At 42.7% G+C, this 16276-nt stretch overlaps 1 protein-coding gene across 3 annotated transcripts in view; it reads left to right on the forward strand.

Moving 5' to 3' along the window:
- The first annotated feature begins 97 nt into the window (after positions 1-97).
- Positions 98-16276, forward strand: part of kiaa1549lb (KIAA1549-like b) — a 124549-nt gene continuing 108370 nt past the window's right edge. For all 3 annotated transcript variants that reach the window (XM_070554781.1, XM_070554779.1, XM_070554780.1), the window contains exon 1: positions 98-3154. In XM_070554781.1, the coding sequence (XP_070410882.1) occupies positions 2950-3154 (205 nt within the window). In that variant the 5' untranslated portion in view covers positions 98-2949. The remainder of the gene's footprint in view (positions 3155-16276) is intronic.

A 16276-nucleotide genomic window follows, 5' to 3' on the forward strand; every position in this document is an offset into this window, starting at 1 on the left:
TTCCCTTTGTGACATGAACAGTAAATTTAAAGTTTGGGTGTTTTGGTTACTCCGTGAATAACGTTATTTGATAATTAAGCAGGGATTTAGCAGTTTTTTTGCACAAATTTAGACAAACATTCACATGATCATAGATGTCCAGTGACTACTGGACCGTAACAGCTAGAGGTGCTTCTATTTATGTAATGTTATGAATTTAGTATTAAAGCTATAATCCACAGTATTTTTAAACCGACGCCACCATCTAGTGGCTGACAAATGTATCGTACCATAAACCGGTGTTTCCACTCTCCTATTCAAGCCAAAAGCAACGCCTTTCGTTCATAAATGCACACCTCTAGCCGACAAGCAGCGATTAACACATTGTTTTACAATTATTCTCATGTTGTTATGAATATATATTTATTTATTTATCGTTTCAGACTTGCTTGTCCATGAAAAAGGTTGCCAACTCTACATCGGCCTAGATACGTACTCAAATGCTCGTTTGCTCTGTGATTGACATCTGTACGTAAGCCGTTGTGTTAACGCTGTTGGTTAGTGCTGACCAGTGCTCAGTTCAAATAACATGTGGCTCTACAGCATGGGGTATGGGCTTAGCCAAAAAAAAAAGAAAAAGAGACGTATTGCCTGCATTACATCACAGCACATGATAAGACTATCACTTTCATGGATTTTGAAAAAAATCATGCATTAATCCTGAAAGGGGAAAACTCCAAATTGTAGCTTAAATAACACATTTCAAAGTTTAAAATTTACCACAATAGTTGTAATTTTAATCAGTTTTTGTGAATTTTTTTGGTTCCTTATTGAGCAAACACCAGATCGTCAACCTACCTTGACCATGCTTTAGAATTAGGTTAAGGCTCAATAGCATTTGCCTTATCTAACTATAAAAACTTTCCATCGGGGTTTTATTTATTTTTTATTTGTGTGGTTTATTTAATCTCTTCAGTCTTGCAGCAAAATCTCTAAACTGATGTCCTAGAACGATCCCCAAACTGTTCATCTTGACCCACAAATTACAGACAACAAAACGTCATTTAAAAACTGCTTTGACCCATGTTACACTACTTATAATCCTTTATGACCTTTTGCATCAATAATGGTGATCATCAGGTACCCCCCCCCCCAGCTTGGTGTTATGCGACCAGCGGTGGGGTCTTGACCTCAAATTTGGCCCTGTAACAATTTCATTAAGATCAGTTCCATCAAATATGGGACAAATCCTGCAGGATTATGTGATCTAAAAGGTTTGGAGTTACTGGTTAGATGGCAACTTTTCATTTTTTAGATTGCGTAATAAAACACTTCACTGAATTATTTTTTGTCTTCTAATTTTACAATAATTTGAATATGAAGTCATTTTAGAACCATCAAAGCCAGCCGCAGTTTGTGAGTGTAGGGTTGACATCTTGTGGCCGAAACCAGGAACCACAGCCAATAAAACTAACATGGCCATGTGTGGTGATGGTTCCTTTTGCCGCCTCACGTTCGATTTCTATCATTTGTCTGTGTTGTTAAAATCCAGTCATTAAAATAAAATGAAATAATGAATAAAGATATATTGATTTGCTGGTGAAGGTTCTCAGTCATCCAGGTCAGCCAAAAGGGTTCAAATGAAGGCAACTGGACTTCTTTGGTTTCTTGAGGACGTTTTGCTTCTCATCCGAGGAGCTTTGCCAGTTCTGACTGGAATATGGGAGAGTCGAGTTTATAAACTAGCTGTCTATTGCTATTTCCATCCATACATCCATTTTCTGAACCCGCGCTTGTCCATGTGAGGTCGCGGGGGGCTGGTGCCTATCTCCAGCGGCCAATGGGCAATATGGCGGGGTACACCCTGGACTGAGAGCCAGTCCATCGCAGGGCAACACAGAGACACACAGGACAAACAATCACACACACACACACACACACACACACACACACACACACACACACACACACACACACACACACACACACACACACACACACCTACAGGACAATTTAGACAGACCAATCAACCTAACAGTCATGTTTTTGGACCGTGGGAGGAAGCCGGAGTACCCGGAGAGAACCCACACATGCACAGGGAGAACATGCAAACTCCATGCAGAAAGAGCCCAGGCCGGGAATCGAACCCAGCACCTTCTCGCTGCAAGGCAACAGCTCTAACCACTGCGCAGCTCTAATGCTATTTACCGGTAATAACATAATCTCGACTCTCCCATATTCCAGTCAGAACTGACAAAGCTCCTCGGATGAGAAGCGAAACGTCTTCATGAAACCAAAGAAGTCCATTTGCCTTCATTTGAAAGGTATATTGAAACGCACCTGCTGCATATGAAGCGCTGCTTGCCCTACAACCAGCAGGGGGCACCCTCCACAGTATTCAGAGTTTCTCGAGCCAATTAACACTGATTCTGTTTTTTTTTCTTTTTGCGCACTTTGACCAGGAGACTGGCTGACTTAAACATCCTGCTCCCATGGTGCTACTGCTGCTGAATGCTCACATTTCTGACTGAATCTCACCTGAATGCACCTCGGCGTCCAGCATCCATCCATCCGCAGCAGTTGGAATATCAAACCTCCGGTGGGCGCAACGCTGCGCCACCCGCTGTGGACAGTGCGCAGCGGAGCGATAGGGCGGATTTAGTTCCCCTTCAACACCGCGTCCACCCCCACCCTTCTCTCCACATCTCATCCATTCAACCCAGCTCTCAGCTCTCTCTCTCTCTCTCTCTCTCTCTCTCTCTCTCTCTCTCTCTCTCTCTCTCTCTCTCTCTCTCTCTCTCTCTCTCTCTCTCTCTCTCTCTCTCTCTCTCTCTCTCTCTCTCTCTCTCTCTCGCTCGCTCGCTCGCTCTCTGGACACACGACGAGCCCGGCCGTGTTTCCCCGTTCACGCACGTGGATTGGTCCGATGTATAATTTAAGAGCGAAACTTCAGCAACTTTTCCGCTGGATATGGCTCCCGGTGTGAGGAGTGATGGGCGGGCAGGTCACCCTGGAGCGGCGGCGGCGGATGGACGCCGGTCGCATAAGGCGGACGCCAGGGGGAGGTGTGTAAGGAGCAGACTGCGCGCCGGAACAGCGGCGGGGATGCTGGCGAACCGTCTGCTGTCTGTGGCACTGCTTCCACTTCTGGTCCGGTGCGCCGTGGCCGCAGAGGGTAAGCACTCCTCCGAGCTATGAGCCCCCGACGTGCTGATTTGTTGCAGCAACCTTTCAACTGCACTGCGTGTGGCTTTTGCCGTGAAAAGCAGAGAGGGAGAGAAAATATGTGGAAATGGATCTTTTGTTTTACGCAGGCAGCGTTTTGTAATTTACTGCAGGGTGCATGATTCATGCTTTGTGCGGATTGGAGCTGCGGTGGGGTGAAATCAAAGGGAAAAATAAACGTATACATATCTGTTATTCATGCACTTATGAGGTATTTAGCGCACTGATGTGCACCGCCGGTTTAAAGGCTAAACATGGACGGAGTCACTGACCAGACTGACATGATTTTCCCCCAAAAACGTGTGATTATCTTCTTCTTATGTCTCTTTCAAATGCTATTTGAACCAATGTGTCCCTGACCTGATTGCACCACCGAGCCTGAGTAAGCAACAAGGACCATTTCACCTCCTCCTCAGTCAGTTTGCATGTCCACAACAGAAGATTTAAGGCGGTAATATGGTCTGTGAGGAGCTGCAGAGAGTTATTCTGGGAATGCAGTGCATCTACAGGGCAGTCTGTGCTTCAGAGCATCTGGGACAGCACTAATGACACACATACTGTGGTCCACTGTGGGGCTGTTTGGGAGAGCTGCTGAGGTAAAGCTGGCCCATTTTGCTGCCCTTCAACCAACATATTCAGGAAGTGCTTGCCTGTGTGAGAGACAACTCATCTCTGCATGTGCACAGATTTGCTGCACCTCCCCTTCTTTCTTTTATGTTTGAGCCACAGATGGCCCCGAAACGGTCTAGCCACAGCTGAAAAAGAAACCGAAACAAGAGGCTTTTATTTTTGCAGGTGCTAACAAACAATGGCTCACGCGCGCCCTTTGCTGGTCTGCAAACTGATGTCGCGGCTATTTTCACCTCTGCTGATGCACTGCTACAGTTGCTGAGTCTCCTCCTTCTTCCTCCTCTTCCTCACACTGAGCACATCCATTCTTAAACACAAGTGCAGCAGGCCCACCTGAGCTATAATCGTACATTTTTGGAGACAGAAGCACACAAGTACATTTAATGTTGGGTGCAGGACGTAGAGTCAGATCTGAAGCTGAATCACCAGAAACACAGACAGCAGGAATGTAAGGCCTTTGCACCACTCCAATAGTCTCACTCAAATGAACTCTCTGAAATTTAGCCAGCCAATCTAAAATGTTCTTATTTTTGATTCCTTATGGATTTTTCATCCATCCGTCTGTCCGCTATCTGTTGCACAACCAAAGTCTCCCCAGTGGCAGCACCTCCTGTGGGATCTCAGATTTGAGAGGGAATATAATCTCTACACTAGTTCTGGGTCTTCGCCTGTAGTCTGTTTCCAGTGGGTTGATCCTCCAGAGGGAAAGAACCAGATGGCATCCTAATCAGATGCCTGAGCCACCTCACCTCCTCCCCTGGACTCCTGTTGATGTGGAGGAGCAGTGGCTCCTCTGAGGAAAGAACTCCTCACCTAGTTAAGGCCCATCCTTCTTGGACTGAGGGTCAGGATGTAGGCCAGAGGGACAGAACTCAGGCTAACCGCGCCTTTCTACGGGATGCGTAAGTGCCAGGTAACATGCATGAAACGTAGTATGCTGCCATTAGAGGGTATAGGTGCATTTCCTCCTGCCGTGAAGCGTTACATTTTAGAAGTGTCCCAGAAGCGTAGGGGCATATTGAGTCTATTTTTTATGTGCTATGCGTCCAGAATGTGCCAGACTCCACAGTTAAGATCAGGCCAGACAGGAAGTCAAACACAAAGCAGTGTAAAACATCTGGAAACTTTCAAAATAAAAATCACAGGCAAATTTCTAGTTGCTTAACTGTTAGAAAAAAGTACGTAATTTCCTGTGAAACTGTCATGACTCCCAATCCTTCACCCTCCTCAGCCTTCATGCAGCACACCTGGTCTCATCATCAAACCCCAGCCAAGCCCTGTTTCCTTGACTACCACTAGCTTCATCCACTTCACCTGCTTCTGACTCCTCAGCTCATCACTCACACCTGTTTCCCCTGCTACAAATGAACCAGCCATCCAGTCATTCGGTGCCAGATTATTGAACTTTATTGCTAGTAAATCTTCCAGCCATTCACCCTGCCTGATCTCAGCCTCCGGACCTCGTTTTTCTCCTGACCCCTGCCTCGAACTCTGCCTGCCTCCACGACCTTCGCCTGTCCTCAACCTCGCCCCTTTCCTGTTCCCCGCATCTGCATGTCCGATCTGGTTTTGACCCTCGCCTCCTCTCCGACTCTGTCTCCAGCCTCGCCCAACTCTGGTAACTCTGCTTCAAATAAAGACTTTTTTATATATTTTTACTGTGTTTGGCGTCTTCACGGGTCTTCCTAGTTCAGCTCTTGACAGAAACTGCCATAGCCAACGTAATCAGAACAGAAATGAAACCACAGACCTGTCTGGATTTATGCTGTCATCTTTCTCCTTGCTTGCTGCCGTGTGAACTGTCGAAATCACGCGTCGTGTTGCAAATGTCTCGTGATTTCATGACTTTGCGAAGCCAGCCGCATGGAACGCATTTGCTCCCATTTCACATCTGAAACACTCCCGGTGAAAAGAGAGCTGGCTGGTAAAACATGTCTATTACGCACCATCTCCAGTGGAAAGGCTGGGTTAGTCCTGAGTCTTCAGTCAGTTTGAGGTGCCGCTCTCATAAACAGGACACCAATATACCTGAACATCGGTCCAGCACTTTAATGCTCAACATAATCTGGATTAGTTACTCCAACGGCTGCAGAGCTATTGAACTGTGTGGAACCTCAGAAAGGATCAGGCATTAAAAACACAGCAATATTGTCAACATTTTTCCCTAATTAGTCCTAAACATCCACCGATGGTGCTGGACCTCTGTTGCACCAACACCCAGGGCCAAATCAGAATCACAGATTACCTTGATGCACATGTGTTTTTGGATATCGGAGGGGAAACGGGAGAAAATCCATGTGTGCAGCGTGAAAACGTGCCACCTCCATGCAGGAAACCAGGTTCACATCACTTTGCAGCCCAGGCACATACATACAATAGATGTTTGATACACAGAATCCAAAATATTAAAATAGGGAGGCTCTTTGGCTCAGCGGCTCTTTGGGAGTTTTTACAGCACAGTTGTGAGGATGCATAGGTCAGAGCAATATTTTATAAGTACTTCTAAAGCTCTGAGTGTTCCCAGAGCACAGTCTGCTAATGGAAGCTTTAAACCACCAGGACTCTTCTTAAAGCTCGCAGTCAGAAAGGCAAGCTCACGAGTGGCCTTAGTCACATGGGATGAAGATCCAGAAGTCTTCTGCACAAACGAGAGGACGATCATAACCCCAGCTGCTTTTTTTACCCATTAGGTCTTTTTGGTGAAGTTACTGAAGCCGGCACCAACTAAAGAAAAGTATTAAATGTCCCGTTTTTTGGCGGCTGTCGAGCAGCATCTGTGATGTGGTGAGAAAGGCCCAGGCTTAAACCTCCTTAAACATCCCAGGAGGGATGTGAAGATGGCACAGATGCCCCATCCAGTCTGGCAGAGCGTGAAGGATATTCGCCTGGAAGAACAGGATAAAGTGTTCAAGTCCAGGTGTGCGAAGCTTAAAGAGACTTAAAGGGCTGAGTCTTTGGTAGTTGTCAGTTTAAAACTGTGAAGATTTAAATAATAAAAACTTATAGTGGAGTCAAGAGTTTTAGTTCGACTTTAATATACTGCAGGTGCTTGTTTGTGACTTCAGTTGGTGCTGCTGACATGCATGCATTTGTGTGTGAGTGTGTGTGCCTCATTGAATAGCATTCTAATTTGCTGCAAGACATTAATACCAGACTCACTGTCTGTTTCTGGACCAGAACATGTGGTTTCTATGGCGATGGTAATTTCAGACCTCGGGTATTTTCCCTTCAGACCATTCAGAAAACAGCTCAGACTCAGACTCCTATCCTGAATTTCATTCCCTTCAGATGGTGCTCAGCAGCACCTTTAGGACAATTAGAAACCATGTTTGGGCGGCACAGTGGTGCAGTTAGTGAGAAGGTTGCAGGTTCAAATCCCAGCTGCAGCCTTTCTGCGGTTGATGAGAAAGTACTCTTTTCTGACGTCAGGTGTGTGTCCTCCTACATCCAGAACCCATGCTGACAGCTCGTCTCCGACCTCACAGACCCTCCAGCTATTGCCAGTCATCACTTTCTGCTTGAAGATTCGTTGAAAGCTATTTTCTGGCTGCAGTTCAGTCAGAGCTTTTTGGTAAATTGACAACAAACACATTCAATGGTTCGTGATGCTCCCCGTGGTTTTTCTGCTTTTTAAGCTTCTGTCTGAGCTTTTACTTTTGTGTGGTGCAGAATTTTACTGCCATCTTCCTTCTCCATCCAGATAAGTCCTTTTTCAAAAAAACCTGTCAAGATGGTAAAAGTTCAAACAGCTCTAAGGAACAGGTTTGTAAAAGAGGGAAAGCATCACTCACATTCAGTCTGCAGTTAAAATCCAGGTCCAGGATCAACTAGAAGACATCACTTCCTCATTTATTGCCCTGGTTTCACCTTGCTGCAGTGTTTTACGGTACATTCACTGAGTGTTAGGTAATTATTTCAAGTGTGTGTGGTTTTCAGACACACTTTGTTACATGCTTGTTTTGGCATGAAAACAATGTGAGCTCTGTTTAAAACATGAGAGCAAAATAGAAAAACAAGAGTAAAGCTTTGTTATCAGGGGCTGTAGTTTGTATAAGTGATGACAATCTGCTGTAATTCCCTCCTAGAGAGATTTTAGTTTCTGTTGCAGATTAAAGACGTTAACAAAGGGCAGATTTTTCATCACAGTAAACAAGGCATGCAGCACTTTTAAAGCATACAATGATAAGAATGCTAACAGGCTTCTAATTAACATCATGCACCATCTGCCTTAGGCTGTCTCATGTGTAGCTCAGTGCAAGCAGGGAATATTGCGAGCACGTGACAGGTTATCTCGGTTTCCCTCCTGTATCTCGTACCTTTTGGGCCTCTGTGTTCTTTTCTTTCTGCGTGTTTTGGTCCGTTTGGCTGAGGCTGATGGCAGATGAAGGCTTGGCTCTGCTGCTGCCTGAGAAAAGGGCAGCTCTGCCTGATTTATTGGGACTCTGCACTGCTCTCTGCACAAGGCCAGTGTTAATCACACTGCATCACACCGTGCCACAACAGATAACCCACACAAGAGAAGGGATTGTTCTCTTATTTTTGAGTTAAAGGACATCCACTTTTAAACGGAAACACCATCTTATGTATTTTGTTGCTAGCATGTGGTTATCACACTATGTTGGTTCTCTAAAAATGCAAAAGAAATTGGCTTTAAAAAGGAGACTGGGCAGTTTTGACCACCCCCTAGTGTCCGTTTAGTAGAACCGAAAGCAAAACTTATTTTCTCACAGTGCATTAATTTTTTTAACACCTTAATCTTAGAGACCATAGTGGTTTACCCATATTGGTTTACGAAACCGAATCATGATCAGATGTGTGTTTATTATCAAGTTATAATTGAATCCCATTATGTATTTATCCATCCATCCATTTTTGGCTGCTTATCCAGGGTCAGGTCGCGGGGGCAGTAGCCTAAGGAGGCCCAGACTTCCCTCTTGGCCACTTGGGCCAGCTCCTCCAGGGGAATCCTAGGGCGTTCCCTGGCCAGCCGAGAGGCATTGTCCCTCCAGCGTGTCCTGGGTCTTCCTTTGGGTCTTCTACTGGTTGGACGTGCCCAGAAAACCTCACCAGGAAGGTGTCCAGGAGGCATCCTAACTAAATGCCTAAGCCACCTCAACTGGCCCCCCTCGACATGGAGGAGCAGCAGGTCTACTCCGAGCCCCTCCCGGATGACTGAGCATCTTACCCTATCTCTAAGGGAGAGCACAGACACCCATCCATCCATTGTCTGAACCCGCTTTGTCTACGTAGGGTCACGGGGGGGCTATCTCCAGTGGTCAACGGGCAATCAGGCAGGGTACACCCTGGACAGAGAGCCAGTCCATCGCAGGGCAACACAGAGACACACATGACAAACAATCACACACACACACACACACACACACACACACACACACACACACACACACACACACACACACACACACACACCTAAGGACAATTTAGAGCACAGACACCCTGCAGAGAAAACTCATTTCAGCTGCTTGTATCTGTAATCTCGTTCTTTTGGTTACTACCCAAAGCTCATGAGCACAGGTGAGGGTAGGAATGCAGATCAACCATTAAATGGAGAGCTTTGACTTTTGGCTCAGTATGTATTTATCTACAATCGTTATTAAATCTTTGCATTTTGACTCCAAATCTTCTACGGACTGGGACATTTTGGTAAATCCTTTCAAAATATAGGAAGACATAATGTGGGAATGTTAGCAGATACAAGGACATCTATTGCACATTTAACCAAAATGATAATTTAGCATATCTGCTTGCATCCTGGCAGCTATAGACTAGACTCTTATTTTGTCTCCTCTTGATTGAACGCTCACATCTACTGTTTGTTATTTTTACAGAGTTTAGAGGTGAATGACTTGAAAAGATATTTAGTCGCATCACTGATTCACAAAAACAAGTGAAGAGGCTGATCAGAATCTGCCAATTCATTTAACTTAATCACCAAATCAACTGTTGAGTCTCAAACAGAACCAGTTTGCAGCCCTTTTTTACAATAACAAGAAGTAAACCTCCACAACACACTGCCACACATTATTAATGTTGTTATGACCTACAAATGTCTCATTAGTTACCACTCTGACAGCATGAAACAGCCTTTGTCCCGCCGTAGTCAAGCTGCCGTCTGCCTCACTAACTAAAAGTCAATGTTTGCAACAGTTTTTTGCTCAGTTGATGCCCACTTGTGTCAGATCTGATTAGAATGGGGTTTAGTCAGTTACTTCTTCTGATTTGGATCATTAAATGGCTGTTTTGAGATTTTCAAGCAAATTGCGACCGCACATATTTTAGAATGTGGCTGTAAAAAAATACGGGTGACCAACAAGAGGCTGTTTTTGCAGGAAAATTTGGTGTTTTCAAATTTTCTGTGTTGAATTATTTTTATCCTTTTGCATTTATCCTTTTTTTTGGTCAAAAACCAACACAATTGGTAACCTAGCACCAACCCTGTCAAAATCAAATTTTAAAGTGTTTTTATTTTACCATATTCAAGGTGCAGAATGTAACAATACAGTGAGAATTTTACAGTGAGAAAATCCCAAGAGTCTAATGTTTCAGTCATTTTGGAAGGAAGTATAACCCAAGAGAAGTATTGGGCTACTACCACTTGTTGAGAGCTAGCTTGTAGAGATCCCGATTGGTTTTATAGTGATTCTGGATTCTTGATGTGATGGCGAGCCGAGCCCAGATGGATTGGTGTAAATGGTGTGGCCAGCTGACGTATTCTTTCGCAGAGGAACTGGAAAATCCATGTAAATCTACAAGTAGGATACAAACACTACACTACCTGGGTAGCAACGTTGCTCAAGAACTGAACTCTAAAGATTAACAATACTTTCTCTTTTATTTTGGGTATTTGTATTTAACTTTGTAAAAAATTGTAAATATACGTTGTCTTTTTCTATGCTGGGTGAAGCAATAAATCACTGTTGTTCACCTTTGGAGGCCTATCCTATTTTTCTTGTTGGATGGAACCCAGTAGATGTTTAGTGCCTGACTAAACTGATCCCCTCTTAAGGTGCTACACAGAACTTGGCGAGCCAGCCAGGAGTAAAATAGGTTATATAAATATTTCTGATCATTCTGAACAACTGGTTTTATTGCTTCACCTGTAACATTTTGAAAGTGCTCACCATTGAAAATGGAAGTCATTGAAACAAAATATTAAAGTGCCCAACTCTGCTTTAGTGAAACCCAGGCCCGGCTCTAGCCAATTTGGTGCCACAGCCCCCCCCCCCACACACACACATAAAAACACATTTTTTCTGTTTGCCCCTGACACAAACAGAATTTAAGGACAGCAGCCATGTAAATGATCTCAACAGCAACAAGAACAAGCAGGTTTGTTCCTGCAGCAAAGGCATCTATAGTATCAATGACAGCTGTCTCACTTTAGGGTTGATGTTTATAAGAACAGGTCCTTTAACACTGACACATGCTGGATCTCAGGTATGATTTAAGCAGCTCTATCATGAGAAGCTCCTCTCTCCAGCAGCAACTGTCACTGACACTGCGGCAGAAATCCTCGGGGCCACCAGCATTTTAGGATAAATTTCATTCAGTTTCTCTCCTCCTTTTGTAAATTTAAAGTCTGATTTTAGCTGATAGGGCCCTCTGTGGACTAGCTCCACCTTCATCTTACCAGACAGGTGAGGCCAATCAGCAGGTCTAAAGGAGTCTTGAGAGACTTGTCATGAACTTCAAGATGTGTTGACAGGTGTGGGTGTCCTCAGGCTGCTGAGTTTATGCTGTCTGTCCCTTCAGCTGGAGGCAAATCAAACACGCATGCAAACATAGATATTAATCCTTCAGTAAGGTCACACAGTGATGTAGAAATGACAGGACATCAGGTATTAAACACACCTGAATAACAGTATTGTTCAGTAACAGGACTTCAGCTGTAACTTGTTATTACAGAACTCACCTGCTCCAAGCAGAACTACAGGTGAGGGGTGATGCTGATGCTGCTGACTGACTTGTAGCTACATTCAAACATAGAACACATCCAAACATGTCACACCACTGCATTTGGCTGGTTGTGTCCTTCTACTTCGTTTTATAAATAAAATAATTGAGTTTATTAATAAAGTTGCAATATACAAATATTAATTAATTTATCTGACTAATGATTCATACATTTACTGTAATTACTAACAAGGTTGTACCATTCATTCACAGCAATGACAACATATCAGTGTGGCTAAACTAGGGCTGGGCAATATGGCCTAAAATCAATATCACAATATATTGAAGATTTCACCTCGATAACGATAAATGGACGATAACTACAGGTATGCGCAGAAACAAAAGTTGTCCACTAGATGGGGCTGTCACGTGTATTACGTTGAGTCACATGTTTACGTGACTCAAGGTGGTACAGCTTCTTAAAGGGGCATGAACATTGCCAACTTACACATGTCTTTTCATTTTTTATTATCAGATTTATTGACATAGGAATAATTGTCCCAATAAGAGTCAAAAAATTCGATAACAATACATTTTCGATTTATTGCCCAACCCAAGGCTGAACTTACCTGCTTCAGGGTGGTGTTGGTGTTGATGCTTCATCAGAAGCTCCAACAGCTGTTAGGGTAAGGGTGGGTAATCCTGGTCCTCGACGGCCAGTATCCAGCAGGTTTTAGTTGTTTCTCTGCTTAAACACACCTGGTTTGAATCTGCTGGTGATTAACAGGCTCCTGTAGATCCTGATGAGCTGCTGACCACGTTTTTCTCCTAGAAATCAGGCGTGTTGGAGCAGGTAAACTACTAAAACCTGATGGATAGCGGCCCTCGAGGACCAGGATTGCCTACCCCTAATCTAGACACATACAGATAGACATGTTACTGTACAAACTAAACATAGCAAACGGGTGAGTTAAAGTTCATCTATAGAGCACATTTCAAGGCAATCGTCACAAAGGGCTGTACATGACAACAAGCAGACAAAAAAATCAATAAACCAAAACATAAAACACAACGAATCAATAGAAGTAATTTTTAATAAGACAGATTTTGAGTTGTTTTATAAAATGTCCTCTGAGGACTGATCTGTATCTATTTATCAGTGGGTTAACCCTAACCCTCTGACATTTACACATCAGCATTTTTGCTACAATAATCTGTTGCGATAATTTAAAAAAGAAACCATCAAAGTGATTTTTTGCTAAATGCAAACCATTTTCTACTATGAGGTTTAAAAAGTCACTCTGATCAGAAAAAAAGAATTAACAGACAGAACTGATGAGATACCATCAGAATTTTATTAAGGATCAGATAATTATTAGGGGTTATTATGAAACACATAATTCTCAGAACACAAAACATGAAAATATCTGAAAATATTCCAAAACACTGAAATGATTCTAAATATAATTGTCCCTCAGCTTTAGTGCTGCACAAACGTTACAATAGTAAGATATTAGCTTAAATTGCCCTAAAGCATCCCCAGAATGTCATGATGACATCATTACTGTAACATTTCCATATGTCTGTCCTTGTTCCCTTTTCATCCTCTTATTTTCTTTCTCCTCCCCTGGACTGCTGACCATTTAGGGTGCTCCGACATGTTGAGCTAGCTGAATCATCAGAAACAACCGTTCTCGCCACGTAGCAGGTAAAGGTAAATTAGACGGAGGCATGGATGTAATTTTCACTTTAGAAGTGGGGGGGGGGGGGGGGCACGGGGGGGTATCTTTACAGTATGTTCTAATGGGAAACAGGCTTCAACACAAACGGTTGTTTTCTGCTTGGTCCTAGAGCTCAACCAGTTTCAATTTAATATAGCGTAATATTGTTTTTGGATGGTAAAAAGTGCAGGGGTCAAAACTTGACTTTGGAAAAAGTGGGGGAGACATGTCCCCCCCCCCCCCCGAAAATTACGTTCATGGACGGAGGGGGAGGGGGCACCAGGTTGGCCTCATGAGAAAGTGACGTACTCCAGCAAAGTTGGCAAGTTTTTGGCAGATTAGACATTTACAGCGTAATAACTTCTGATCAGAAGGTCTATTAGAAACATAACATACCTCTTTGGTGTCATGGCAAGGTATTGAACAAACTATAACCTCTTTTTTTCTAAACAACCCGTCCTCTGCGCGCAATGCGTTTCAAAACCGTCCCGAGTGCTCAAGGACCGTCTGCAAATGTAAACACCACTCTGCAGGTGATGCAGCCAAATGACTGAAAATAATTTAAATATTGAGTTTTTTATTTTCATGTCTTTCTGAGAAATTTGGAGTATGTATAGAGTAGGAATTTCATAATACTGCAGTAAGGTTTGTGTTTAAATAATGTATTCGTTTTCCTCTGTTATATGTATTAGCTGACTGTAAAAGGGCTTTGTGTGTTGGAATTTGAGAGAGGGAGGTGGGGCGGAGAGAGTGTGTGTGCTGGTTCGGGAAGCGGAGTGAGAGAGTCGACTGATTTTGTTTAGTTGTTCCTAATACATGCATACATTTGATTAACGTTTTTATTGTGACATGTTGGCGCCCCAGGCGGCTGCTTGTGTCACCGGTTGGTGAAACCGACCCTGGCGAAACCTATTACTGGTGCTGTGCTAGACAATGAGGTACTTGAGTACTTAGCACAGATTGGTCCTGTATAAAGGGTTGTTTAAGTAACCAGTCATGACGTGCTATTTAAAGATTCTGCCATTGTTGAATTCAAATCAGGTGAACCCACTGAATTCCTACTGGATAGTTTACCATGTGATAGACCCAGCAGTGATCTTAGTTGACCAGATGTCTAGTGCCTGACTAAACTGGTCTCCTCTAAAGGTGCTATGGAAGGTTATACTGAAAGTTTTTTTATTTATTTTTTTAGTTTAGTTTATTTCAAACAAAGAAAACATACATAATTTTAAAAAAACAACTGAAAAAATACATATCATCGTCCCTTTTTTCTTCTTCTCTGCCTGAAAATGAGTAGGCTGAAGTCGAAACTCAAATGTCCCTACCCCTTTATACAAGCCATTTTACTTGTTTACTAAATGTAACACAAAACCACATTAAAATCTCAGGTTATATTCTCCTTCTCTCTCTGTAAACAGTTTCTGTATTTTATCAGGCATTAATTTATTTCTTACTTTATACATTATTTATGCTGTTTTGTATTTAACCAAGTCCTGGAACTTCATTGTCCGCGTTTTAATAAAAAGTTCATTTGTGTGACCCAAATATCCTGCATTTGTTATTAATCTGATAGCTCTTTTCTGCATTGTCGTTATTGTTTGTAAATTAATTTTATTTCCCCAGACCTCTACACAATAGCTCAAATATGGCTGTAACATTGTATTGTATTAGGGTTGTCACGGTATGAAAATTTAACCTCACGGTTATTGTGACCAAAATGATCACTGTAACTACAGGGGTCCAACAAAGAATGGCCACGCATCATACTGATGTCTTCGGATGTTTATTTGCTCTCTCTCTCTCTCTCTCTCTCTCTCTTATTATCTTCAGACACCGTGAAAACTGAAGAAACACAAAGTTTACACCATAACTGTTTGAACTTATCAGTCTCTCATGTCATTGTCCATAAACAGTCTCGCAGAACAGAAAGAAAATGCGCAATAATCAATCACAAAAATGTCCTCTCATTAGTGTAGAACACATATGCAACATTATACAAACATTATACATGAAACCATACCGTGTGCGCCTCTTGGACCACATGCAGAATGACATTAACGTTGAGGCTGTAGACGCATCTGTAGCCATGTATCCATGCTATGGTTGCTATGGTAGCGCTGTCAAACAAACTCTGATCATGTGACCATTACAAACTCTACCTCCTACAAACTTTACAGCACGTTACATATTTAACAAACCCATATTTTGTAATCACATATTTTTAGACATGTTTTTTAAATCAATGTTACACTTTTATCATCTTATCTAGTAATTAAATGAACCAAATTAAGCATCTCTCTAACACAGAAACATTTGAAATAAACAACTTTATTTTAACTGTCTCAGGGACAGTTACACTCCCACCAAATTACTAAGATTTATGAACTGTTAATAATTTGAATAAATCTAGAAATTTTCAGAACCAAACAGTACTTAATTGTGACAATCTTGCAAGTCAAGTCTAATACTTTAACCATCCCATATACATTTACAGAAGTTCCACTGGAACATTCTAATTACTCTCTATTAGGACCACTAATTTATGTATAGGGCGTTCAAGAGTGGATGGTTTATTGAGCCTTTCACCCTCTTTCGATAGTTTTCTATTTCCTAGTTGTATTCTGGCTTTTTGGCTAGTTGCTGAATCCTAGCAACTACATTTACTGCTGTATGCCATTTTGAGAACCTTTTGAGTCTCTCCAAGAAGTTCCTGTCCTCTACTACCTTTGTACGTAGTATTTGTGTCGTTTTGACCTCTGGATCACCTACCAGAAGGTCTGGAGTTGAGTCTGGTGTGACAAACCCTC

This window comes from Nothobranchius furzeri, chromosome 9 (assembly GCF_043380555.1).
Source record: "Nothobranchius furzeri strain GRZ-AD chromosome 9, NfurGRZ-RIMD1, whole genome shotgun sequence".
Lineage (NCBI taxonomy): Eukaryota > Metazoa > Chordata > Actinopteri > Cyprinodontiformes > Nothobranchiidae > Nothobranchius > Nothobranchius furzeri.